Genomic DNA, 27,057 nt, shown 5'->3' on the forward strand with positions numbered 1-27,057 from the left:
GGTCATTACCGTTCCGTATCTCTATAATAGTATATGTCTAACCTTTATAAAACAAAAATGAAACCTCAGACACGCTCGCTATGCGCCAATCGCTTCCAATCCGATCCCAGTATAAACCAAACAAAGACAAACATAAGAAAAATCCCATTGTTGCTTTTGTATAACCGCTCTAAGCCCATTTCAGAGGAAATAACATGAGAAATAAACAAAAAGACAAAAAAGAAGACAACTCTTAGAAGCTGAACAGTCCACTTCTTCTCTTACCCAACGGGTAAACAATCAGTGCACTCATAAACAGACCGACACTGATTCCAATGGCAACCTGAATAACCTTGAACAAGACATTAAAGGCAGTTCCTTCAAGATTGCCCATAGTGTTGATATCGCTCGCAACCTTTGTTCCGTTCTTGGTAATCTCATCAGCCATGGCAACACCAGCCAGGAGAGAACCACCAGCTGCAAGACCAGAGGGCACTTGAACAAAGATAGCAGGAAGCATAGCCGCAGCCGCAAGACTGTATCCGACCTTGCGTGGTTTCTTTTCCGGGTCTTGGCCCTTCTCGGGTGTACCAGGTCTTGACTCTGGATCTGTGAGGGTAGGGAGGGACCATGACGAGTCGGATTCGAACTTCTTCCTAGTGTAGCGTGGTCGCATCCTGAGCTTCCACCAGTCGACCAAGTCCAGCCAGCCGTTCTCTACATGTCGTCCCATGCGCGAGTACAAGTTCGCAAGGATACCGACCGTCAAGGCACCCAACATGTTGGAAATCTGCCCGTTTCCGCCAAAGTAGTCGGCGCTGTAACTGTTGACCGACCAGCCAGCAACAGCCATTCCGACCATGACAGGAGATTGTTTCCACTTGGCCTGGTTGATAAGACAGAGGCACATGGTGAATGCCGGCACGAAAAGAAAGTACCAGCCTCGCTCCAGTGGGCTATCGCAGGTCGACCGACTAGAGGCATTGCTGTCAATCATTCCGTAAAGGGAAGCGCCGATGGTGATTCCGTATCCGAGGAATAGTGTGTAGATGAGAGCGTGCACCATGCGAACACTGCCAGCCACAATGTTGTGACTTTGAAGCTCGAGTGAACTGCAGAGAACCATGTAACCAGGAAGAATCAAGGCGATACTGCTCTGAGCCAGAGCGCTGAAACAGAATAGTTTGCCGTCCTGGATTGAACCGAATGCTCGTGCGAAAAAGGATGTGATGACAGCGGCGGAAACTTCAAACACGTGGGCGTAAAGCTCGTTACTAGGAGCCAAGACGAGTTGAAGAATGCCGACAATAGCACCAAGGAAGAACGCAATAGGAAGATCAATGAGCCGTCCTTGGAAAGCAAAAGGTGCCACACAAGCTGATGCGACACCGTATAAGAATACTCTAAACCAGACGTTGAATTTTGGTTTCCTTTCGTTGACCTCGTCAAGTCGCTGCGTAGCTTCCTCAACGCCAATCTTATCGTGGACAACCTCCTTGTAGATGTTATGCACGTCACGAAGGCGTCCAAGATCGATACCCTGCGGTACACGGACGAGCTTGACCTCGGTCGTATGCGTAGTGCTATCGTCGAAGCTGATAATCATACACCCAGGGAGATACAAAAACTGCGCCTCGATCTCGAGAACACGCGACGACATGGTCATGTATTCCTCTAGTCGATGGGTAGGAGCACCGTACATCATGAGTGCTCGGCAGAGCTTGAGAAGATATCGGTGACGCTGAATGATACCAGCAATATGAATGGTGATGCGAGTCTTGTCCCGCTTCTTTGGTGGTGGGGGTTGTTGCTTGGCGTTCTCGGCCCATTTGCCAGCCATGTTTGCCGATGCGGGAGCAGCAAACATGGAAGATGACTTCATGAGCTCTGTGAGAGCAAGAGAGGAACTAGAGTGGCGCGACTTGTGGTAGTTGAACAAGCCGCTGGAAGGTCGAGAGCGAGGGGGTGTTCGGAGGGGCGTGCCGTTGGATGAAGTCGGTCGCGATATAGGAGGCGAGTTGCGAGGCGAGATGAGAGGTGTTCCTGGATCTTTTGGTGTGTTAACACCACTGCCTGGAGCGTTTCTATCATCGTTGTAGAGCTTCAAGAGTGAACCAAGGATTCCACCACGGTATTGTTCCGGTCGGGGGACATAGTCGTGGGCATAAGCTTGTTGGAGCACTGGCGTGGCGGTACCAGACGCATGGCCCCCTCCATTCGGGTGTTTTGTGTATAAATCCTTCTTTCCCTTGCGAGTGTGCGATCTGACGAGATTCTCTGCTGCGGCGTGGTGCAGGAAGAGATCCTCGTCGACTCTTGGCATACGCTGTCGAAGGCCAAAGTAACCCGCATCCTCAACAGTTGTGGACTTGGGTGGTGGCGTGATCTTGGGGGTGTCATAGTCCTCGATCAAAGGCTTGAAAGAAGGAACTTGGTCGTATTCGATAGAGCCTCTCCGAGATCCTGGGGCAGAGTAACTTCCTACAGAGACAGCAAGTCGATCAGCTCTTTGTCGAGCATCAGCCATAGATCGGTACTGTCTCTCTGTCGTCATGGACTCGGCCTGGTCCGCCTTTTCTCTCTCTCCGGGGTCGTCATAACTGGTGTTTCTGCGGAGTGCCGGCCTGGGTCGCTTGGGGCCCATGATTTCCGGTGTATCAGGCGCCAACATTGGAGGTTTCTCCTGACGCTTCTTGTCCTGCTCTGCCGATAAGATCTTTGTCAAGGCGAGACTTAGTTCGTATGCATCTGGTGTGTTGGGTGGCAGCTCTCCAGGGGCAAGCTTGGGTGATCCGGCGGGTGAGAAGATGACTTCGTCTGGATGTTGAACTGGACCTGGATGTAGACGAGTAGATCCGCTGCTTTCACCAACAGCTTCTTTACTTGCGTGCCAGCCAACTCTCTTCTTTTCCCTGCGAGCAGGAGTGTGGACCTGGCTGGTTTGACCACCGCTCCCACTTGCACTCCCACTCCCACTATCATTCTGTTCGCCCGACATAATAATCGAAAGTGAGATGGGCGATAACAATAAAGGGTGATATGATGTAAAAAAGGAGCACGGTGAACACTGGGTCCAGGTACTATGTATGTGTGTTTAAACGAAAAGACGGACACCGTCTGTGTCTTAACAAATGGGCCCAGGAGGGCTTATTGAGCTCAAGGATGAGTAGGAGGAAATGATATTCATGGTTGCAGATCAAAGGGCGAGGGGGATGGGGGATGATTTACGGTTTTTACTCTTCTGTGCTTTGGTATTCTTTTTCTAAACTCGCTCCCAGGGCGCAAAACAAGAAAAAAAGAGGATGAAAACTGGGTCTTTTTTCTTGTATGTACAATTCGTAGTGTTGTGACTACACTCCAAGGGGCGACAAACTTGGGTGATAAGGGCCTGTGGGTCGCCGAGAGCAAGCCCGAGACGAGACAGCTAGGGACTGTCCATGCTCTACATACAGGTAGGTATCTATAATAACCTTGGTAGCCCACGAGTATTTGAAAGTGTATACGTATGTGATGATTGCATGATGATGGTGTGTTACTTTTTACCCTCTGCCTTGGCTTTTAACTTTCGGCGCCATTGAATTATCAGTGGCATGTTTTGTTTCTGGCGATATCTTCTTTGGTGTTTTTACAAATCGAGTCATACATCTCGCAACGGAAATGTACCAGAACCTTCCAACACTCGTCATAGGTCGAAACGAAAAGCAAAAAGGGGAACGTGTTATCCGAGACCTGCTCTCTTCTTTTTTCTTTTAGCTTTTTCTTGTGCAGGCCAATCCTCGCTTCGACTGGTCTCAACGTTTCATTCCGCGAGTACCAATTGGTTCGGGTAAAAAGGGACAGGAATAAAAAAGCATCTAAGTTCGTTATCAAAGACAGCTCGGGTTACTCGTTCGGGCAGGGTGTGGCAAATAAAAAGATAAAGCTAGGACAGGACCGGGCTGCCGGTATGGTCGGTAGTTTAGTTTAGATTGGGTGATTTTTGAGAGGCTCAAGTTATAGTGCTCTTCAGCGGCTTCCGGGTAGCTTCCCTTTCACCGTCTTGCCTCAACAGGTATAAACGAGTGCCCTGTGCTTCAGAGGTCTGGACGACGGGTTGCAGCTGCCAGCCCTGTAGCGATCGGTAGGTTCCATCATTTTCGGGTCCCGGGCGGGTATCAATTTGTTTAGTTACCATCCGGATGCTTGTTTAGTTTCCATAGATTAGACGCTATTCGAGTTTGATGAGCTGGAATGTTGAGGCTCATCAACTAAACGTTAGTTTAGTATCTACTAATTCCCGTAGCACACCATCTCGACATCAGATCCACGTTGTCGCCGTTCTTGCATGCAGGGCTGGCAGTTGATCAACAGTCTTGGTTTCTATATTGGTATAACAAGATATGCATGTTGACGTGCATCCGCAGATACCAAGCACGAACTGAACTGATATCTCTTTTAGTGTGCAGTACCTGATGAATATGATATGATGATGTGCATGACAATTTGATCGTGACGCGTAACTTGAAGGTGAGTCAATTCAGTGGGTTACTTTGATGGTGACATTCATTCACAACACCAGATATTCTAATATTGCATGTTATCTCTTTTCTCTGTGGATCCATTGACCATCACATGTTAGTGTATGTAGTGACCCTTGGGCTCCAACTCATAAACAAGGACAAGGGATGGCGAAAAGATCCATTTATCTATCGCCATTTCAAAACAGACTCTCTAGATAGATCCACCCGGCATTACCGGGCTGTTCGAAGCGGAGCGGATCCATGCGCCGATAAAGCTTGAACTAGAACGCTCTAGCCAAGTCCTATTATTATTGGCGGTAGATATCAGATATCTTGCAAAGCTTCACATCACCAAAGAAACAAGAGTTGAGGTTATTAAATATTTCGAAACTACCTACTATCCAGACCCGGTAGATCCATTCCATATCCCATAGCTTCTTCACTTATCCCCCTGAATCACTTCAATTAACGGACCCTTAGTTGACAGAAGCTTGGCCAAGGTTCTGGATGATGTTGGCACCGTCAAAGAGACCACCGTTGCCGGCACGGGCACGGCAAAGTGAGCTTCCACGCTCAATGACGTTGTTATCGCACTCGAGGTTGGACTGCTCAACACAGCTCAGAGAAGAGCCGCCTGCAATAATTGTTAGCGATATGCACTAGTAAACATCAGACTGCCGCTACTTACAGTTGTTTCCACCGGGAACGCAGCGACCGGTCTGGCCGTTGGCGGCGGTGCAAGTATCCTGCTTCAAGCTGGTGTTGGCAACACAGCATGCTCCGTTGGGAACAGGTCGGTTGTCGTTCTGGCGACGGACGTTGACAGCGCTGCGAGGAGCGTTGCGGACACCTTCAACGTCCATGGTACCGGCAGAGGCAATGGCGACGAGGCCGAAAACAAGGGTGGCGAGAGAGAGCTGCATTTTGAATGTGTTGAAGTTGAAAAAAGAGGTTTGTTTGTTTGTTTGGTTGTAGTAAAGAAGATATGGGATGTGAAAGTAGACCAGCCGACCAGCGGAAGAGAAGAATTGAAGATAGTAGGTAGTTGAAATGGTGTTGAGTATCAAACTGAGGAAGCAAGAACAAAACTGGGCGTCCTATGAAGGTATCTTATACTTTTTCACGAGTCCTCCTACGATGCCCTCTCCAGCGCTTTCTCAAACGTTTGGAAACTCTTGGTATATTCCCCCCCTTACCGAGGCATCGTCTCGAAAGGCCCTGGTGTTGTTAGGAAAATTAGGCTATAGCCACCGCATCTGTATAGATGCTTACTAGAAAAGTGCTATAGTCCACAACATCTTGGCCATGAGCGGTGACAGGCATGAACCCAGGCTTCACATCAGGCAAATACTGTACTGAGATTGGATGACACGAGGAATGCCTGGTGTTCAGGTCGTATTGAGATGAAACGGTTTCCAACTTGACATTTCCTTTCGGAAAAGTCGACCGAGAATAGCATAGTTGGTGACTGTTCTAGAGGGAATAGCTACAAATTCTATAAACAACTGGAAACTCTGATGCGGTAAACGACTCCTTGAGGCATCGGATGATGAGTTATCCGTTCTAGGGGTAAAAAGATTTGAGACGTGGGGATGGGGTGTCAGATTTAGTGGAGCAGTGTAGGGGCCTGTAGACGCTCAACTTGACGATGCATTTCTGTCATGTTGGTCTTGGAGTTTCAGGTTTTCTTACATCTCGAGTATTAAGATACAGGCTCAATAGGCCCTGTTAAAACAAACAATCCATTTTGGTCTTTTATTACCGTTGATGCGAAGGAACATCATCCGCATGTTACCCTATAACCCGACAGTCCGATACTATTATCTAGGTATGAAGTCTAATAGTCAATTACTCGAGGAGGCCAATGTGTTGTATTCCTGAGATCAATTGAGGGATAACATGACCTTGGGGCATTAGACAGGATATTCAGTCAGCCAATACTGTACTAAAAAAGTCCTACAATTAATTATTTTACAACTCAATCGCAGAGCGAGTTCCATAATATCAGTATCAATAGAACATGGCGTTGACAATATTGGTTAGTCCAGGATCCTGAGTAATCGGGTCTCGACTCCTCGATTTTACTGGGTCTCGTTCTCCCTCCCTGGCTGAAGCTACCTACGTCCACCCCAAAACACCAAAGGAACAAGGTGAATTAATGCATAGGAAATAAACGCTCAAGCGCGCCCGTCAAGCGAAATAGGTTAGGCCTGTCCTGTTGCATTCTTCTGTCCATACCCTTGAATATCTGGGCATCAATAATTTTATCCCCTTCCATCATCATCTCGCCAAACGATGGATTCTTCGTCAACACCCACTCATGGGTCCGTGTCTACACACGCGAACCCCGATCGCATTGTACCTATGCGCGTCATCGTCTGTGGCGTTCATCGCACAGGCACGCTGAGTATGTTTCCATTCATCTGACTCATCTCGTATCTAGACGAATTGTGTCCACCCCTGCAACTGAATAGATGAAACACTTGTTGATACGTGCGCGTGCAGGTATTAGAAACGCCCTCTGGCAGCTTGGTTTCCACGACTGCTACCACATGCAAACACTCATCAAGGACCCATCTCGCGCCCCAGAATGGATCCGTGCTTTCGAAGCAAAGTACGCCGGACAAGGCTCCTTCACCCGTGCTGACTGGGACCGTCTTCTCGGCGACTGCCAAGCCGTGTGCGACGTTCCAGCTGCTTTCTTCGGCGCCGAATTAGCGGAGCTCTACCCCGAAGCTAAAGTCATCATCCTCAACCGCGATCCTGAGAAGTGGTACGAGAGTGTGCTCAACAGCATTTACTTGTTGACGTCCCCCAAGGATATTGGGACCAAGTTGAGCATGATTTACTGTTTTTTTGCTGGATTCCAACATTCAGTACATGGCAAAGTATAGCAAATCTATGAAATCGCTAGTCCAAAAGTACGATCACGGGAATGAGAAGGAAAAGGCCCTAGAGTGGTACAAGTCACAGTACCAAGAGTTTCGCGACCGTATCCCAGAAGATCGTCGCTTCGAGTATACCATCACTGAAGGATGGGGGCCGTTGTGCGAGTACTTGGATGTTCCCGTGCCCGAGGTTGAGGATCCAGAGACTGGTAAAAAAGGTTGTTGCACCGTTTCCCCACCTCAATGACGGCGAGACATTCCGTCAGAATAGTATAGTCATGAGGAAGAAGAGCAAGGAGAGAGCTAATCAGAACTTGCTTGCCGGTGTGGGAAGACTGGCTTTGACTGGTGTCGTGGGATATGCTGGATACCTAGCGTGGAAGACTCGACTCGGAGGACGAATTTAACTTAGGTGTGATGTTATTACCATGTTCAAGACTGTATCTGTAATATGTACTACATAGTATGAATCTATTCCTGTTTTACTGCTTACTTCCAAGTTGGAAAACATCATAGTTAGCTGGCAAGTTGTGACTGGATGAAAGAGGCAAGCTATCGTATGCTTGACTCGGGAATAAACCACCATGTAAATAGATCCACAAGCATAAGCAGATGGGGTTTATTTTTGATGCTACATAACTTTCATAGTGCCATAGTACAAGCTGTCATAAAATAGCACCCCCACGCTTTAAACGCACGTGAGAAAAATGGTCTGCAGTGGCCCGTATTGTTCAAGGTCTTTGTACATAGTATCATGGCAGCGATCACTGGGAGATCAACTTGAATTATGTCTACTATTTATAAGTCGGAAACCATTATTAAATACTTCTCAGTCTTGGCTTAGATGGCTCTTTGTTGGATGGAACGAGACACAAAAAGATACAAAACCCAACCAACAGTGCATGTCTCCTCACAACGTTCCTCCTCATTGTCCTCCCCCACGCTTTTGATGTACATACCAACTCCATACCCGGGGGACTGTCTCCCCCTCTGTTGTCCGTTCCATTCCCCTCTCACGTTACATCACAATTCAGAAGAACCATTGGTTATGTAGAGCGTGGGGGGTATTCCGAGACTTTCCCCAATTGACCAAATACAGACAGACTAAACAGTGAGTTGTGAGGCTTAGACAAATTGTGGAGGGGATCAGAAGACTGTGATCACGGACCGGTACCTGCTTCTGCGGGGATAATGGTTGTGTGAATGTGATGGATGGAGGGCAACCATTGAATATGCTCGACATTCAGTCTTGGTACGATTTGCTTGAATGTTTTGATGTTGGTGGCGTTACGGACTTGGTTTGTATTGTAAATTATGTAGCTTTCACTGTTCAAGTCTTGTGTCCGTTCGTAACGATGTAAATCATGTTGTTGTACGGAGTAACAAACCCCCACTGAGTCTCCATAAACATCGTGTCTTTTCTCTTGACTCGCGTGTCTCCATCAGAATCAGGCGAGGTCACCGGTTCGGTCCGGAGTCTCTCGGCCGGGGTGTAAAAGTGCAAGTCTACGGACCCCCCGGAGACAATCACTTCCCCCGCCTTTTTGAACCCCGAGCTAGACTAACAAATCCTTGTTCTTAACCCTCTTGGCGGCACTTTAGCTGACCTTTTTTGACCCCCACGCTTTTCATGAATTGAAGGACGCTTGAATCGGGGAATCTTCAAAAGGCTAAGGAAACAAGTGAATGTCCTCATGACGAGCCCGCCACTTCCTGTTTTCGGTTGGACATAAAAGACCTGCTGACGCCGGCCATTTTGACGATGGATCTAATACCCATCAGACTATCCTTTCTCGTCCTTTGCCTTTTGTCTGCTTTGCTTGTATAAAAGCCAGCGTTCATCCTGTTTCATATCATATCATATCATACTCTATGCCTTCGACATTGCTTGAATCTCCTACAATGGGCTCTCCCAAAGCATCTCAACTACGCCTTGGCGATGGCGTCTACGTTCCTACCCTTGCCTTCTTCACTCCAGAGGATGAAGTTGATGTTCCAGCTCTCGAGAAGCACATTGTCAAGCTGCTCGAAGCAGGAGTAGCTGGCATTGTTGTTCACGGCTCCAATGGCGAATGTGCCCACTTGTCTCCATCAGAACGCACAACCATCATCCGTGTTGCCAGAGATACCATCATCAACGAAGCTAGTGGTACTCGCGTTCCACTTATCGCTGGTTGTGGCGCTCAAAGCACACGAGAAACGACTGAGCTATGCGAAGACGCTGGCAAGGCCGGTGCCACTCATGCTCTTGTGCTACCTCCCAGTTACTATGGTGGCCTTCTCCCCGATGATCTTATCATTCAACATTTCTACGACGTTGCTGACAAGAGCCCCATCCCTCTTCTCGTGTACAACTTCCCCGGTGCTGCAGCTGGACGGGATCTCTCCTCGGATACGATTCTCAGCATCGCTAAGCACCCCAACGTTGTGGGTGTCAAGTTGACATGCGGCAACACTGGAAAGCTTGCCCGCATCGTGGCTGACTGTCCCGAAGGCTTCTTCGTTGGTGGCGGAAGTGCAGACTTTATTCTGCAGGGTCACGCGGTGGGAGGCAACGGTACCATCTCTGGTCTAGCGAATCTCTGCCCACGAGCATGCGTCCGGATCACAGAACTTGCCGATGAAGGAAACTGGAAGGAAGCCCGACAACTGCAAGCCAAGGTGGCCAAAGCAGACTGGATGGCGATCAAGACTGGTTTTGTGGGAGTGAAAGCAGCGCTAAGTCACTTTGGTGGTTACGGAGGCGAACCTCGACGACCATGTGTTGCACCGTCTCAGAAGAATCTGGATACCATTGCTCTTGGGTTCCAAGAAGTGATGGATCTTGAAACAACGCTATGATTGGGAGCAAAAGCATGTTTTGATGGGGAAAAGACAAAACAAAAGCAGGTTTGCATGGCGTGTGATGATGATGATGACGATACATGACTTTCAAGCACGAGATGGTGTTGTGGCGTTGGGGATACCGTACACAGCTGTACGGTTCAAATTCTGACATGCTGCTGTAGTACATATTTACTTAGGTATGTTAGCATGTAATATATCATAATGAAAAATTATTGCAGACGTATTTGTCATTGGTATTTCACTTCTCTGCGTATTTTTACCCCATAGAAACTACCATTCCCCGCAAAGTGGCCATATCCCACGCATGCCGTGTAACGAATTCGGATGCATTCTTTAACGTTGGCATATTTTCGGGAATCGGAGAAGAAGAGGATTGGATGGTTGGAAAGAATAAGCATAGGGTCTCGTGGTCAACTTGGCGTGGTATCCAGGCACGTCTGACATTTCCACATTTGGGGGAGTACTTTTCAATGATATGCAGGTCTCACGAGGGGACAGTCAGTCCGATCAGCATAGATGAGTATTGTATTTGTGACGTGGGAGCTGAGGTTGTCCAATGCGACTGTCCAACTTCTATAGAGATACACAATCGTCGTTGAAGGTCATGCCAAACAGCCATATTCAAGGTGTTGAATTTGAACTGAAATCATAGTATGCGGACCTTAGTAGGTGCAGTACCTACAGGTAAGTAATGCAATTCCTGTTATAGGGCCTCCAGTGCTGTCTCAAGGTTCTACATACACTGAAGGAGCTGGATTGATCTACCCGAAACTAAACCCCCTCGGAAGTACAATTAGTCCGGCTCAATGCCCCTCCAAGAAAAAAAGATGGTCACCGCCTAACATTTCTGCCCCACCCTTCGATTTTCTGCTAAACCACCAAAAAAAAAAAAGGTGAAAATCGTCAAGCGAAATCGTTGATCAATAGAATATCCAGCGCAAAAATGCCCAAAGCGACAAAAGGCAAAAGTGCCGGCCCCCGAAAGGGCCCCTACGAGAAGCCCGCAGCAAACAGGGTCTTCAAGTTCAACACCAACATCGGCCAGCATATCTTGAAGAACCCTGGTATCGCAGACACAATCGTCGCAAAGGCCAACCTCAAGCCCACCGACACCGTCCTCGAAATCGGTCCCGGAACTGGTGTCCTCACCACGAGAATCTTGGAGCAGGCCAAGGCTGTCAAGGCTGTCGAACTTGATACCAGAATGGCTGCTGAATTGACGAAACGAGTTCAGGGCGGACCTCTGCAGCAGAAACTCGAGATCATCATGGGCGATTTCGCCAAGCTTGACGTTGTGCAAGCTCTTCCCCCTATCGATGTCTGCATTAGCAACACTCCCTACCAAATCTCGTCCATTATTGTCTCTAAACTCATCTCCATGCCCAAGCCACCCCGCGTTAGCATTCTCATGGTGCAGCGAGAATTCGGACTGCGATTGTGCGCTCGCGCTGGTGATTCGCTGTACTCTCGTCTTTCGGTCAACACACAGTTCACTTCCAAGGTCTCCATGGTCGCCAAGGTCGGAAAGAACAACTTCTCACCTCCACCCGAGGTCGAGTCCGTCGTCGTGAGGATAGAGCCTCGAACAGATGTCCCTGCTGTTGGTCTGGACGAGCTGGACGGAGTGCTGCGCATCTGTTTCTCCCGAAAGAACAAGACACTGCGAGCTAGTTTTCTCGACTCTCATGAGATTTGCGAGCGCAACTGGATCACATGGACATCCATGTACCCTGACAAGGTCAGCCAGAAGGATCTCGACCTGCTCCGCGATAGCATGGACACCTCCGACAAGGCAGCCGACTCCAAGCAGACCGTATGCGGTGTACCTGTTAGCAAGGCATCCCTCAAGAACTTGATCCGAACCAAGATTGAGCATGTCCTTGAGACCACTGAACTCGCCGAGGCCCGAGCCGTCAAGTGTGATGAGAATGACTTTTTGAAGCTCATCTTGGCTTTCCGTGAGAACAACGTCTACTTCACATAGAGCACAAAACGATACCCAAAAGTTATGATTTTATCCTACATGTATTTAACCCGTTTTGATCGGGTTGAACACTACTTCTGCCGCACCAGACGGCCCCGAACCTGACATGCGTTGCATCCACTCCTACGACTGGGAGTCGTAATACCGCAAAGTGTCGGACTTTGTTGATCAAGGATTAGGCCATCTGCATAAGAGATGGAATACAGTAAAAAGCAAGCGATTTTGAGGCCGCCAGACTGCTTGGCAATGCATACCCAGACCCCACGCGCGACACCCTGACCCTCATTTTGAGGAGACTGTGGGGATATTCACAAAGTGTCCGACATGCGGGGAAGCGTGGGGGTTTGCTCGGACAAGGCCCGGGAGAGGTTAATGGCACATGCAAGCAGAGACGGTCAAGGAAAAGGCATGCGTTGATGCGGGCATGAGGAGTAACCGAGTCAGGTCATGTCTGGGCAAGATGCACAGATTATGCTTGCACGAGAGGTCTGATGATCAAGTCTTTGGGCTCGGATTCAGATGTAATAAGATACCCTAGAATTCTATGATATGCATGTCGCCCTCCTAAAAGTCTGCCGTGTCAAAGTTGCGGATCAAGTTGTAGTAAAACTTGACAATGTCAATATGCGAGTCGATCCTGATTCTCTCATCGACTGTATGGATGTTTTCTGAACCCCGCTGTCGGCTTGGTGTCCATCGATAAATGTTTGGTGAAAGGTCTAATTTGTTAGCATATTGTAATGTCTGTCAGGGCACTTTTACTTACTCAGGTAATGTCTGGTGTCGGTGTTGCCAGTCATGATCTCACCCACAGGCACAACCTTTCCACCATCAAAAGCAAAGCTATGTTGAATCGTTCCTGAAAAGATGTCCCAGATAGGTCCGCTTGTTGGCGAAACAGGCGTGACAACAGAGTTTTTGAAGGCTGTGAGCTTAAGATGACCATCGTAGTCATACCCCTCGCTATCAACGCCTGCAAAAGCATTGTACTTCTTATCATCCTCGTACGCACTCACGCTGAGATTGTACTTGTGCACGACAGAGTCAATGCTCTTGAGGAACTGCTTCTGCACCTTTTCATGGCTATCTTGTGGTGCAACGCGGTAGTTTACGCCCAAGGTGACAATCTCAGGCATGGCGTTGATCTTTTGACCTCCGCTGATGATGTCGACGGCTTGTGTTGTCTGGATGGTGAACTTTGCGCTTGGGTCGAGACGGATGAGCTCAGAAGTCAGCTTTTCGAGGTCATCCTTCTTGAGAAGCTCGCTGAGCTTGGGGTGGGCATCTGGTGAGTGGCGTGCCAGACACACAAGGTGATTGTACACGGGACTGTCCTTGACAATGGCAGGTGAGTAGGGGTTTGCTTCGAGGGCGCTGACAATCTCGGACATGATGCCAATGCCTGTATGTGGGTGAGGAATAGAGCTGTGACCGCCCTTGACACGAAGTTCAGCCCAAATATCAATCGCGCCTTTCTCCTGCACTGAAGGAAGGACATAGAGCGTGTCGTCGATGAGATGAACTCCCGAACCGCCCTCATCAAGAATGAAGGGGATCCCATTGTCGCCATATCGCTCCGTTAGGAACTCTCCAATCTTGGCAGCACCGCGAGGACCAGAGCACTCTTCATCGAAACCAAAAGCCAGGATCAAAGTGCGCTTGGGCGCCCATTCAGTCTTGGTGAGGAGAGTCTCAATGGCTGACATGAGAGCTGTAAGACTGTTCTTGTCATCTGATGAACCGCGACCCCATAGCCACTCGCCATCAAAGTAGGCGTCAAATGGAGGATGAGTCCATGTTGATGGGTCTGGTACGGGAACGACATCTTGATGAGCTGCGAGGAGATAGGGCTTGAGAGAAGAGTCGCTTCCAGCTAATGTGTAGACAAGACCAAACTTGTTGATCTTTTCAAGCTTTGCGTGCTTATGTCTATTGTCTTGTGAGTATTTTTGTTGGATCAAAGGTATGGAGTACAAGACTTACATGGCGGGATATGTCTTGGCCAAAACATCATGTAAATCGTAAAAGGGCGCCCACCGCTCATCTTTATCTACATCACCAAGATCATCATAACAGATAGATGGAACGCGAACAATTGCCTGATGACGCTTTACTTGTGTATCAAAAGCCTCTTTTGAAGAAAAAAGACTATTGGCATCAGGAAGTCCATCATTCTTTGGTGTGAGAACTGGTGGGAGGTTGCATGTAAAGTCGTTGGTGGTGATGTCTTGGTCACCAATTGGCTGCTGTGTACCTCCAAAAGGACCCAGCACAAAACCTGATGCGCCAGCGACTGTGGCGAGCACAGCAATTGATGATTTAAACACCATTTTTTCAATTGACGAATGGTGCAAAAAAATTAGAGATTGTTGTTGGAGGTTGGATTTATAATGGAGCGGGGAATAAGGGAATTAGTAGCATCAGAGACAGTAGCACGACATGCCGAAGCCGGAACCCGGGATGATGATAAGGCTCCCAATAAGGCAGTTGATTCACAGTAAATACACGAACTTTTGAAGCGTTGTTTCTGATTGATTTATTGATCTACATTATATATTCAAGATACGAATGGGTTTCCATGCACCGTGACATTGTATACGACCTCATACTCAACAATCTTCAATATAGAACCAATCCTCTTCAGTTCTCTTTCATATCATCCAACCTCTTCTCTAACCAAGCTTCAAAGCCCGCAAACTGGGCAACATGACTCCAATTTCCACAAACCTCCTTCAAGGCAATAATCTGCTCTTTTACCCAAAACTCTTGCTTCTCAGCCCGACTCCCACTGCCACTCAACAACGGTCCAAGTTCCCAGGCCAACTTGGCTGAACACACCGGACAAAGGTAAGGCGGTACTTGACCATCTTGTCGAACACTATTCACACCCTGCATGACACATGCGTAATATGGACAGTGTGCGAAGCCGAAACAGTGTCCTAGTTCGTGTGATACCGTGACTGCTAGACGGGCAAACCAGTAGCTTGCAAGTTCATCTCTTGTTGTGAGTTTGGGGACTCGTTTTGATGCTTGGACGGCGAGACTGAGTGCAGAGTCGGGTGGTGGTTTTCCATATGCTGCGCTGCTTGACTTCTTGACTCTTTTCGCAACATGAGGTTGGTCTTCTTCTTCAGCAGCAGCTCTGCACTCGTTATCAACAAATGTTTTACAGTGAGAGTTGGGCCACATATGCATTCGATCTATACCAGCCGGAGCATCCAGAGCAGGATTATATCGAAATGATGAAACGATGCAAACTCTGCTCGCACCCCATGCCCTTCCAACTGTAAAGTCATCATCCTCGTCCTCATACAAGTCATAGTCGGTGAGCATGATCACAGCGTAGGCATCATCCGGTATTCTTTGGAGAAGAGCATCTGCAACGTCATCCAAGTTGACTTGCATCCTAGCACGCCCGTCCAAAGATGGTCGACATCTCACGTCCCATATTTCTGGTTCTCCGGGTGTTTCTAGTCCGATTTTTGTCGTCTTTGAGCGTGCTCTTGCTTTTGGCTTCTCGTGCCAGGGTCGCCATGTGAAAGTTTCAGGATACTGTACAACGTTCATACCATGATAAAAAGCGCGCAGATAACCGATCAGATCGTTAACTTGAGGCGATGAAGACGTCCACTTATCCAAGTCTCGAGCTGACGTCCCAGGTAGAATAGGCTTGTGCCAATCTTTCATCGTCTTCTCCAAGTCTTGAGGTACAGTAGGTGGTAAGATGACGTAAATAGTCTTCTTTTTCGTTGTGACTTGATTTCTTTCCTCTTCATCCATATCAAGCCATTCCTTGAACGTTTGTCCATCATCATCAGGTTCCACTGCCAGTTCATCGTCTGGAAGCACCAAAGGCCCGGGAAACGTCCACGGGTTCTTCATGGCGTCTTGTTGAAGCACAGTATCTCTAGGCCGTTTGCCATTGTGTGAAATTGCTGCTAAAATCTTGTTCATGGGTGGTCTTGTGAAGCCTGCATCTTGAGCGGCATGACTACAATTATTGTATAATGAAGTGTGACTGCATTTGCCCATTTTGCTTGGGGTTGTGAAGGGAGGCCTGGATTGAATGGCGCTCGAGAGTCAACATGGATATTTATATTCAAATCAGGTTGTGCAAAACACTTTGGCCAAGTACCTTGAGTGAAAATTAAATTGCAGGTGTAAGCAAGGAGTTGTTTAGTTCACGCATTTGCTTATCATAGCGTGACTCTTGTACTCAACACGGATAATTTACCCTAGAGTTGTCATTGTGTTGGAGTTTTTATGTCGACCACAGCAACACTAACGCACCACAGACAGGGAGGGATAATGAGCCAGCTTTTTGCTAAATAACTTTCTATTTGACCACTATCATATGGATCAAATAAGCACTCGTCTAAAGTCATATATCTAGTCCAAGTTGAAGCCATCTCGGTCTCCCAGCATCATACCTCCCCTGACAAGCAGCATCAATACAAGCAGCCAAACTTCCAAAATACATTCCTCTCCCCGTAAGTCCCGGTCCATAGTGAGCATACTTACCCGAATTCGTCATGATAGTCTTTGCTGCCAGCGGTATAACAGGTTCTGTAACCATGCACCAACATGTATCCGTCAAAACCTGTACTCCAAACGCCTCTAGTTGACTTATGTAGCCTGCTTGCTCTGCCAACTTATATATAGACCTCCCACACGTAACCACCACAGCGACACTCGCGGTTTTTCTCCGTCCTCGACATAACTCCGCCAGCTTTCGTATTTCGGACAGTGAAAAGTGTGGGTTGCCGAGGGATACTAGATCGACAGGTTGGTTTATTGGTGCACTGTTGAGTTTATTCCAGCAATTGACTAGATCACTAGGTTTCATTTTGAAAGTGGTGACCTCAGAAGCGATGACGGTCTCGATAGCGGTTGCTTCTGGTGTTACACCAACAATGTGAAACATTGGAGCACTTGAGACAGTTGCGAAAGCAGCACCAAAGGCCTTCAAGTCGTCCGTCGAGAGGTCGTATGTTTCAAGACCTGTTACTACAGGAATGCGACTTGCCGATAAAGTCCCAACATAGTAGCCCAGAAGAGGAGGAAAAGAGTCGTCAAGATCTGGTATGTTCTCAATCCCAACAACGTCAACGCGGACAGATGCCAGCCGATTGGCGTTGATATGAGGCCCCCCTTTTGGTGCCCTTCCCGTCAAAGCAATAGATATGTCGAGAAAGTCGGGATACTTCATCGTCCTAGCTCCCAAAACACTATTTGCATAAACAACAGCATTGCTCTCTGCCCAGGCAACCTGCTCGCCCAACTTGGGCGCACTATCAAGCTGATATGGTGCACAAGTATAAGTCGGCTTCGCTCCCATGTCAACATAAGCCTTTCCCAACGCATCAGCAGCTTCTCCAAAAGCAGTATCAACACCCAGAGCTCGCCATCGCTTTTGGTCGACTGAAATGGAATTGAGTGTTGTTGGGACACGCACTTTGCCGCCCCAGTCGCGAAGTCTTTCTGCGAGTGCGAGTGTTGCAGGACCTGTATAGACACAGCCGTCCACGTGGACCTGTGTTATGTCCATGAGACGTGTTGCGCCGAGGAGATGGGCCATGCGGAGGACTATACGGATTGCCACGCGAGATGCTTCTCCATAGTCTCCCCTGAGGAGTTCTTGATCGAGGGTTGACAGTTTTATACCTTCTATGGCGGGTGCAGTCTCGAGAATGAGACCACTTTCTGCGTCTCTGACTGAGCCTGCTTGCTGTTTTGATAGGATAGGGGAAGTAGAAACATGGCCATCGTCCACATAGATGATTTGTCCATCCAACTGAAGGAGTTGTCCGAATTCTTCCTTGTTCAGCACCAGCACTGGAATAGACTGCTGAAAAACTTCTTCAGCAATCATAACACCCAGGGTAAGAATGTCTTCTCGTCTTTCAAAGATGATTGCTTCAGGAGCCTTTCCATTGAGGAGAAGCTCAAGCATAACTCCGCTACCGGTACATGATCCTCGACCTCCTGGTATAGCAAGAATGGTGTTTTGGAGATGTTGTCTACTCAGTGGATGGTGGCGGTCTATAACTTCGCTTGTTTGAGGGTCGACACCTCCCCAGAAGCTTAGCTCAAGATTGCTTGCGAGAAGCTTAGCTGAGGCTCTGCCTTGAACATAGGCTGTGCCTGTCCATGTGGTTTCTTGCACTGAACCCATTGTTTCGAGTTGAAGATATACAGGCGGTAGAGTAGTCTTCAGTGTTGACCATGGCTGTTGGGGATATTGACTCTTATCAAAATTCAGCCCTTCAAAGCAAGGATTTCCTTAGCATCCTCAACTAGTTGATGTTAGTGACTGTGTCAAAAGATGCTTAGAAATCGACAAGAATGGATTTGTCGGTTGATCATGTTAACAAAACTCACATAGTACGGTAGTTATAAGACTATAGAGGGGCCCTAGCGCTGATCGGTTATGACAATCCCGCTTCAACCCGTTTCTGGGGCTTTTGATGATCTCGATTCTTCCGACAGTTCAGTACATGTATCCTGATAGATTCATGACAATAACCCTCAGCAGACCAGGTCTCTGAGAAAGAGTAGATAGTTTATCTTGCTTGCTCAACTCAAGATTGTTAGACAAACAACTTATCAACCCCGCATTTCGCTATCTTTTAGAACTCCATATTGACTATCAGTCGGCTTCGGCCGGGATGTGCAGCCGGTCTTGACTAACCACGGCCCGGTGGTCGGTTGTGTAAAAGAAACATGACTTTGCAAAATATGTTGTATGGTTTCGAGTAATAGAAAATCCGGCAATGCTACCATCGAAAAGAATTAGGTGGAGGAGTGACCAAACGTTCTGAGATGGTCTCTGTCGTATAGAAGTCAAGAATGAACAATCACCTTCCCGATGCGATATCCCCTGACAGACATGGGTATAAAAAGATATCTTCAACCACCTGATTATTTGTTGATGGCAGACACTCTTATCTTTCAAGGTACTGTTCCGACTCCCCGACTTCGGCTCCAGCCCCTTGCGTCATCCCGCTCTACTCCACAAAAACCCCAAAGCTCAATTCAATTCAATTGAACCGAGCTTCCTTCAAATTCCCGACCCAGCGCAGCGGTCAGAACTCTTTAAGCTTCAACATAAAGCTTTCTTTCTCCACAATGCGCGTCGCAACAGTCGCCAATCTCTTGGCTTCAACCTCTCTGGCCGTTGCCTTTGACTGGCAACAGGTTCTTAGAACTACCGACGACCGCGCGCCTTCTGCTGTCTCCACCGACTCCGACGCTCCCTCGTACCGATCCGAGCTGTTGAACTTGCACAAGTCTCTTATCGAGACCTCTTCGGTTTCTGGAACTGAACACGATGTCGGTGTCTGGCTAGAGTCCTATCTCGAGAAGAAGGGTTATACTACTGCGCGTCAGGAGCTTGAGCCCTTTGAGAATACACCCGACGGGAAGCCGCGGTTTAACGTCCTGGCATGGCGACAAGATGGAAAGAAGACATTCGATCCCAAGATTGCTGTGAGCAGCCATATTGACGTTGTTCCACCGCACATTCCCTACGGAATTGATGATGGTGAGGTCACCAAGGAGACCATGATCACTGGTCGAGGAAGCGTGGATGCCAAGGGTAGTGTCTCTGCTCAGATCACCGCCGTTGAGCACCTTGTCGAGCAAGACAAGATCGACCCCTACAAGGTTCTTCTCCTGTTTGTCGTCGGCGAGGAGGTCAAGGGCGATGGCATGCGCCGTTTCAGTACTGCCCTCGAGGAAAAGGAGCTTCCATACAACCTCGACGCCGTCATTTTCGGTGAACCCACAGAACTTAAGCTTGCTTGCGGGCACAAGGGCATGCTGGGCTGCGATGTTACCACAAAAGGCTTCCCTGGCCACAGCGGTTACCCATGGTTGGGCAAGTCGGCCAACGAGCTCATGATCCGAGCATTCGCCAAGGTTTTCGAGACAGATCTCGGCAGCAGTGAGCTGTTTGGCAACACTACTGTCAACGTGGGCCGATTCAATGGTGGAGTAGCCGCAAATGTCATACCTGAAGAGGCCAAAGTCGGTTTGGCTGTGCGTGTCGCCAGTGGAAAGCAGGCCGACGGACATATCGCTGTTCATGACAAGATCCAGGCCATCTTTGACGAGGTCGACAAGGATGCCTTCATTTTCGACTGTACCCACGGGTATGGTCCTGTGGAAGCCAACTGTGATGTCGATGGTATGTTGATCAAAATCTGTTGAGAAATCATTTGCTAACAAATTCAGGTTTTGAGAAAATCACCGTCAACTATGGAACTGACATTCCCAACCTAAAGGGCGACCACACAAGATACCTGTACGGTCCTGGTAACATTCTTGTAGCACATGGCGCGCGGGAGAACCTGACAGTGGCCGATCTTGAGACAGCTGTCGAGGGATACCAGAAACTGATTCTTCATGCGTTGAAGCAATAGCCTACTTGGCTAAGAGAAGCATAAGCTTCTGTTCACTAGTCTATGTGGGATAATATAGTGCGACATAATATGGTATGATATAGCAGCCTTGCGCTGAAAAGAAACATGACATCGTAAATCAAGTGCTTGCTTAAGCACCAATAATTTTAGCCCATCGCTCTGGTAGGATCTTGCTGAAATCAAAGTTTCCATCTGGCCCCTTTTCGATGGCGCCCTTCTCAGTGACCACAGCATCGATGAGCTCTGCTGGGGTGACATCAAAAGCAGGGTTCCACACGTTGATCCGCTGGTCAGCGGTAGCAACTCGTACTTTGCTGCTCTCGTCAACGGAGCCATCGGGCTTGATCACTGCTCCAGTGACTTGGGTGAGTTCCTCCGCCTTTCGCTCCTCAATCTTGATACCATCACCAGTCTCGGTCTCCAGATCAATGCTGGTAGTAGGAGCGGCGACAATGAACTTGACACCGTGATGCTTGGCCAGAACAGCGAGTTGGTATGTACCAATTTTGTTGGCGGTATCACCGTTGCGGACAACTCGGTCAGCGCCTACAATGACAGCGGCGATGTTCTTTTCTTGCTTGCGAGTGCGGAAGAGTGATGCAGCCATTGAATCGGTGATGAGTGTGCTGGGGATTTTCTCAAAGACCAGCTCGAAAGCGGTAAGTCGGCTTCCCTGGTTGTAAGGACGAGTCTCTGTGCAGAATGCATGCTGAAGGAGGTCCTTGGATTGAAGTGTTCGAATGATACCCAGAGCGGTGCCGTGGCCAGATGTCGCAAGGGATCCAGTGTTGCAGTGAGTAAGGACCGAGATCTTCTGGTCGGGAGAGGCACTGGCTTGTGATCGGAGCCACTCAGCACCATGATCGCCAATGGAAAGGTTGGTCTGGAGGTCCTTCTCAAAGATCTTCTCAGCCTCCTCGATAAAAGCAGCGATAACTTGGTCCTTTGTTGCGGAGCTTCCAACTGTTCTTATTTTTGCCTTGAGTTGGTTGATGGCGTTGGTCAGATCAACAGCAGTAGGTCGACTCTCCTTGAGGTAGTCGAGAGCCTCATCGATCTGAGAGATGGTACCTTCAGCATCTGAAGCAGTGATACTTCCGTTCTGAAGCTCTACGGCCAGTCCGAGGGCTGCAACAATAGCGATTGCTGGGGCACCTCGAACTCGCATCGTTGCGATGCTGTCGAAAGCCTCCGTTCTGTTGGAGACATCGTCGTAGTGAAACTCATGAGGAAGACGGAGCTGGTCGAGGACCTGAAGCTGACCGCGAGTGTACTTAACAGCCTGAAGAGTTGACATGATTAATCTCTGATATATGTATCAATAATATGAACGAAAAAAGAAAGAAAAAAGATGATACTCTCATGCCCAACTCATGACCCAAAATGTTGCCCCTCCAAGATTCTGCCAGCACCCCACCATTAGAATAGCAATAGCGTCATTCCAGTAAACCAATCAAGTGTAACACGTGGATTCACCGCCTGGGACCGGACAAATGCCGCTTCCGGCGCAACTAGATGGACTAAGGGGAGTTCCTTACGTCAACAGGGGTCGTAGTCCACTGGAGCTCGTTCGGGACAGCTTTAGCCTTTAGCGGATTCAACGCTCTCGACATATCACTGGGGCTGCTCGTACTTGTACTTGAACACACAGCAATGACAACTGCGCATTATAGCTGTTTGCCATGGAACAACCATTCTCGACGTCAAAAGTGACCGGTAAGACTCCTCCGCGGTCATGTTATACCTCAGGGCCTCCCTTGAATGTCACCGCTAACACGACTCCTCGTCGCAAGTCGAGTACTTCGATCCTCACGATGTTTACAAGCTCCTCGCCCCTGGCTTGATCCCCAGACTACCACTACGAAACCTAAACTGGCAATCGCATGCTGGACCTCTACGATCTATCGACAAACTCCATGTCGAGCTCCTCAAAGGAGATGACTCTGAGGCGGATCCATCCCCTTATAAACTTCGACGATCAGGGAGCACAGTAGATGATGGCTTTCAACAACAAAACTTTGGGAGCGGCACCCAAGCACCATCCGCCGATCAGATAGACACCCAATCTCTACCCTCGAGGGCAATTGGAAGTCAGCGACGACATCAGATTCCTGGTCTGCGACGGACACCTTATCTCAAGGTACTACTAGTAAGATGCGACGACAATGAAACATACAAAACCTCCGTTCGGGCCGAGATTCGTGAATGGATCAAAGAACAGATACCTTCGTCGACCAACCCAAAGCGAAATAGTCAACAAGAAAAGCACGATGCCTTTGATTACTTGATCTTGCACGTCGTTCTTCCCAACACGGTGGCTTCGACGCAGCCCAGAACAAGCGGACGTTCCGAGAGTACTTCAGAGAAGAGTGGCCCACGATGGCGCACTGGATCGACGCCTCTTTTTGAGAAGCTTCGTACGGACTTTTCTGGTATTGGAAAGACAGCGCCAGACCGAGTTGCCCAGATCCGAATCGGAATCAACGACCTCCCTTATGATCAGCTCCCGAGAGTAGTTCCTGCGGTACCAACGGGATATCTGGAAGATGAACACGATGCTGAGAACGCTTGGGGGGAGCTTATTGCAAAGTTAAAGAGCCTTATTCTTACCTCGTTCGACTTGCGCGTGACTCAGTACGAAGAAGATATCAAAGAAAAAGACGGCCAACGAAGTTTACCAGGGTGGAACTTTTGCACCTTTTTCATCCTCAAAGAAGGTTTAGCAAGAGGCTTTGAGAGCGTAGGCCTTGTAGAAGATGCATTGGTCGGATACGACGAGCTCAGCGTTGGGCTTGACTCCGTCGTCAATGAACAGGCTGATGAAGGGTCGCCTACAAGGCACGGGGGCACAATGCTCACTTACACCGAAGAACTCAAGAATATCGTTAATGCTGCTCTTGCTAAATCACCTGGCGGAGAAACAGCTGATGAAGAGGCTGTGGATCTTCAGTCAAACGAGACAATCAGGGAACAGTTTGATGAAATACCCATCAATGCGACCAAGAAGGCCTACAGAGACAAGATTCTTGCCAACGATGTTTCGGTGTTTGATTTTAGGTGCTACATCTTTGCGCGACAAGTAGCACTGCTGTTGCGACTTGGAAATGCTTGGTCGTCGCGAGAGGATCTGCTGGCCAAGCTCAGAGAGCAACAAGAATCTGTCTTGCATGGAGTTGCCCCCCTGGCACCCCCTCCAAAGCACACTGAAGAGGTGGAAAACCTGTCTAGTCTTGGTGAGATATGCCGAAGGACTTTGCAGTTCATCCCAATTGTGTCCCAGATTATGCGCCGAGACATCCTTGCTGCCGTGGCAGACGACAAATCTGATGAGGACGATTCACCTATTGATCCTAATCTGTCCGAGGTTATGGACAATGTGGTTGCTTCGTTCGCTTTCTCTATTGCTCAGCAGATTCTGGCACAGACAGCATCAAAGTCTTTGCCCATTCCTCCATCAACTCTGGCCCCCGCTCAGAGTGAGGAGCAAAAGACTTCTATCCCTGAGCCAAAGACCATGATGCATCCTGCTCGAACCACGTCACTTCACGTTCAGACAGGACTAGCACCTGGAACACGTCCTCCACTAAGCCCTGGTGTTTTCCCTGGCCCTGGTATGCCACAGGTCAACAATGATCAGGAGGCCCTCTACCTCAAGTCAGGCCTCGAAGACTTGGCCGCTAGACGTGCCGAGCTTTACATGCTTTCTCGAAGCATTCTTGGTGGTCTAGGTAAGAAGCGAGGATGGAGCGATGGCTGGAAAGAAGCGCCCATCATTGCAGAAGCCGAGGCAGACTTTGAAGAGATAAGTTTGGATGCACCGCCTTCAACTGATGCTACTGCTTCTGAGGACATCCCGCCCTTGGATATAGGTGTGAACAACAGTCTACTCCAGACTGCAATCGACAGCGCGGAGAACTTCTACCGTCTGTATGAGATTCTTACAGATAAAGCACTCCGACACTACACTGTCGCGAACCACGATCATGCTGTGCAAGCTAGTATGGCAGATCTTGCTGTGCTCAAGTTCTCTCTCGAAGACTTTGGTGCAGCTGCTTCTTACTTCTACCGGGCAACACCTTTCTTTGGTGAAAGCGGATGGACCTCGCTCGAACTATCTATGCTTGTCATGTACCTACATTGTCTTCGCGAGATGAAGTCAAAGGATGACTACGTCAGAGTTGCTCTCAAGCTGTTGACCAAGTCATGCGCTGCTGAAAATGAGAGGCTGGAACAGCGTTCAAAGAGAGTATCAACTATCGGAAAGCCGGAACCTGCAGACGCCATGTCAATGAAGGGAATAGTTGGCAACTTGTTTGACTTGGCTTCTTCTTTATCCTCGCAAGTCAAAGTCCATCTCTCAAAGTTTTTCACAAATGTCGAAATTGCTGGTGCCCCAGAGTATTTCGAAGAAGAAGATAAATGCTCTTTGACTATCAATCTCTGGAGTCTTTTACCAGACGACATCAAGCTTGATAGAATCGACGCGCGAATAACGGCGATCGAGGCAGGCCCTACTAGAGAGTTGCGCTTCTCAAGATCAGAAGACATTGTGCTACACCCTGGTCAAAACAGCATACAAGTCGACTGCACAGTAAGTTTCCCCAATATATTTTTTTGAGATCGTGCTAACAATTATAGTCTGTTGTTCCTGGCAAATACAAGATTGATCATCTTGGGTTATCCTCCAGCAATCTCCTTCTTCACTTCGATAGGGATTTCAACGCGGCACCGTCGCCAACAACTGACATCTTCAGGCATCCCGAGGTTGTTATCTTCCAGCGTGAGGGTGCTTTGGATGTTCAGCTTACAGCTACAAAACATACTGCCCTAGACAAGAATAACACTCTAGATCTAGTACTGCACCCCGGTTGGAATTTCATAAAGAATTGCGAGATCCGAATTAAACCAACAACAGGCGGCCTCAGATTGTTGACTATCGAGGCCAAAGTTGTCGACTCATCTGTTGAGTTTGCAAAGAAGCCCGAGTCTGGTGGTATTGTCCATTTTAACGAGATTGAGGCCGAAACAACCGTTACCTTGCGATTCCCCTATTCTGTTGAGCAAGACATGGCCAATGTTTCTGCCAAGGTTGACGTTGCTTATACAGTTGAGTCGGGCGAGAGCTACACTTTTGCCAAGTCAATTGTGATTCCTATTTCTCTGGCTTTGGGTGTCAATGTTCAAGACGTCTTCAAACACCAAGCTCTGTACTCCCGATTCAACGTCTCTACGGCGACCCACAGCCCTCTACGACTTTACAAAAGTGAGCTCATAGAGGCAGATTTGTTCGAGTCTGATTTTGGTGTCCCACCTACCAACTCGACAATCGTGTTCTCAAAACAACCAGCTACACTCCTATACCGTATCAAGAGAAAGACAAATGTTAGATCGAGCAAGCGAGCTGCAAGGACCATGTATTTGAAGCTTTACTACAATGTCCTACAAACAGAGATCGAGGAGGCTCTTGTGAATTCGATATTCGAGGCTCTCGACGACCCTAGTCTAGCTTCTTTCTCGAAGCTTGTTCGGGCAGTAGTCGTTAGGGAGGCAAAGGCATTGCAGCCCATTGATCTTGAACGAACTGCGCTACTGGGAGCTGTATCTACTGATTTCTTGGCTGAAGTACAATGGGGAAAACACTTTGCCGGCATTGGAAAAGTTCCTGGCACTCAGGAGGACGCAACAGACAAGATCTCTTCTGCTATCAAGGCCTGGCAAGCCTCCAACGCTCAAATCCCTCTCTCAACGACACAACCTGACGAGCCATGCACTCTTCTCATCCCAGTTGAGATTCCTTCGCTACCTATTCTTCACACAGCTGATATACAGCTTCAAACTCCAGTGGCAGAATTGATGGATCAGAAGCCCGGTGTGGTTCCTACTGTGGCTATCAACCAGATGCTCACGGCTACTCTTCATCTGAAATGGACACAGATCTGGGATACCGAAATGCAGCACAAAAAGGATGTCGAATACAGCTACGAAGTTTCCGCCCCAGCCGATACATGGCTTCTCGGTGGTCGTCGTAAAGGCCACTTTGTCATCCCTGGTTCAAAACGCGAGCCTCTCTCCTCTTCATCCGATACAGAGGCTCAAATCCCTCTCATCTTGATTCCTCAACGAGAAGGCTGGCTACCCTATCCTATTGTTGAGATTCGGGAGGTAAAGGACGGAGTCGAGAATCAAGCACAGACGTGCGAGTTGGACTTTAGAAACCTGGGCGAGTCCATACGGGCTGTGTGTGAGAGGAAGGGCGTGACTATTAGCTTGGATGCAAGCGGGCCAGGAGGAGGGCCTTTGGTGTTGGAGAGCGAGGAACCTAATCGTGATAGGGGAAGAATAGTTGCTTAGATTTAAGGCGTCTAGATGGGTTTATGATACTGAGTTTATTTGAATGATGATGGTTTCTCTACTTGTACAGTAAACAGACCTTCCGT

General features: G+C 48.4%; 9 protein-coding genes across 9 annotated transcripts; 5 read left to right on the forward strand and 4 right to left on the reverse strand.

The window, feature by feature from the left end:
- Positions 1-232: 232 nt before the first annotated feature.
- On the reverse strand, positions 233-2,977 carry FPOAC1_007944 (uncharacterized protein; the record flags this gene model as incomplete). The annotated part of the gene is made up of 1 exon (XM_044852390.1): positions 233-2,977. The coding sequence occupies one exon, from the start codon at positions 2,975-2,977 to the stop codon at positions 233-235; it is 2,745 nt and encodes a 914-aa protein (XP_044705060.1).
- Positions 2,978-4,954: 1,977 nt separating this feature from the next.
- On the reverse strand, positions 4,955-5,401 carry FPOAC1_007945 (uncharacterized protein; the record flags this gene model as incomplete). The annotated part of the gene is made up of 2 exons (XM_044852391.1): positions 4,955-5,112; positions 5,167-5,401. The coding sequence occupies 2 exons, from the start codon at positions 5,399-5,401 to the stop codon at positions 4,955-4,957; spliced, it is 393 nt and encodes a 130-aa protein (XP_044705061.1).
- A 1,372-nt stretch (positions 5,402-6,773) lies between these two features.
- On the forward strand, positions 6,774-7,773 carry FPOAC1_007946 (uncharacterized protein; the record flags this gene model as incomplete). Its single annotated transcript, XM_044852392.1, has 4 exons — positions 6,774-6,885; positions 6,984-7,251; positions 7,373-7,575; positions 7,643-7,773. 4 exons carry the CDS (start codon positions 6,774-6,776, stop codon positions 7,771-7,773), a joined length of 714 nt encoding a protein of 237 aa, XP_044705062.1.
- A 1,495-nt stretch (positions 7,774-9,268) lies between these two features.
- Positions 9,269-10,207, forward strand: FPOAC1_007947 (uncharacterized protein; the record flags this gene model as incomplete). The annotated part of the gene is made up of 1 exon (XM_044852393.1): positions 9,269-10,207. One exon carries the CDS (start codon positions 9,269-9,271, stop codon positions 10,205-10,207), a length of 939 nt encoding a protein of 312 aa, XP_044705063.1.
- Positions 10,208-11,156: 949 nt separating this feature from the next.
- FPOAC1_007948 (uncharacterized protein) lies at positions 11,157-12,197 on the forward strand (the record flags this gene model as incomplete). The annotated part of the gene is made up of 1 exon (XM_044852394.1): positions 11,157-12,197. One exon carries the CDS (start codon positions 11,157-11,159, stop codon positions 12,195-12,197), a length of 1,041 nt encoding a protein of 346 aa, XP_044705064.1.
- Positions 12,198-12,761: 564 nt separating this feature from the next.
- On the reverse strand, positions 12,762-18,372 carry FPOAC1_007949 (uncharacterized protein; the record flags this gene model as incomplete). The annotated part of the gene is made up of 5 exons (XM_044852395.1): positions 12,762-12,916; positions 12,964-14,126; positions 14,181-14,490; positions 15,113-16,188; positions 17,120-18,372. The coding sequence occupies 5 exons, from the start codon at positions 18,370-18,372 to the stop codon at positions 12,762-12,764; spliced, it is 3,957 nt and encodes a 1,318-aa protein (XP_044705065.1).
- Positions 18,373-19,325: 953 nt separating this feature from the next.
- On the forward strand, positions 19,326-20,620 carry FPOAC1_007950 (uncharacterized protein; the record flags this gene model as incomplete). Its single annotated transcript, XM_044852396.1, has 2 exons — positions 19,326-20,385; positions 20,433-20,620. 2 exons carry the CDS (start codon positions 19,326-19,328, stop codon positions 20,618-20,620), a joined length of 1,248 nt encoding a protein of 415 aa, XP_044705066.1.
- Positions 20,621-20,750: 130 nt separating this feature from the next.
- On the reverse strand, positions 20,751-21,917 carry MRI1 (S-methyl-5-thioribose-1-phosphate isomerase; the record flags this gene model as incomplete). Its single annotated transcript, XM_044852397.1, has 1 exon — positions 20,751-21,917. The coding sequence occupies one exon, from the start codon at positions 21,915-21,917 to the stop codon at positions 20,751-20,753; it is 1,167 nt and encodes a 388-aa protein (XP_044705067.1).
- Positions 21,918-22,302: 385 nt separating this feature from the next.
- FPOAC1_007952 (uncharacterized protein) lies at positions 22,303-26,971 on the forward strand (the record flags this gene model as incomplete). Its single annotated transcript, XM_044852398.1, has 3 exons — positions 22,303-22,336; positions 22,414-25,211; positions 25,259-26,971. The coding sequence occupies 3 exons, from the start codon at positions 22,303-22,305 to the stop codon at positions 26,969-26,971; spliced, it is 4,545 nt and encodes a 1,514-aa protein (XP_044705068.1).
- Positions 26,972-27,057: the final 86 nt, after the last annotated feature.

This window comes from Fusarium poae, chromosome 3, assembly GCF_019609905.1.
Source record: "Fusarium poae strain DAOMC 252244 chromosome 3, whole genome shotgun sequence".
NCBI classification, from domain to species: domain Eukaryota; kingdom Fungi; phylum Ascomycota; class Sordariomycetes; order Hypocreales; family Nectriaceae; genus Fusarium; species Fusarium poae.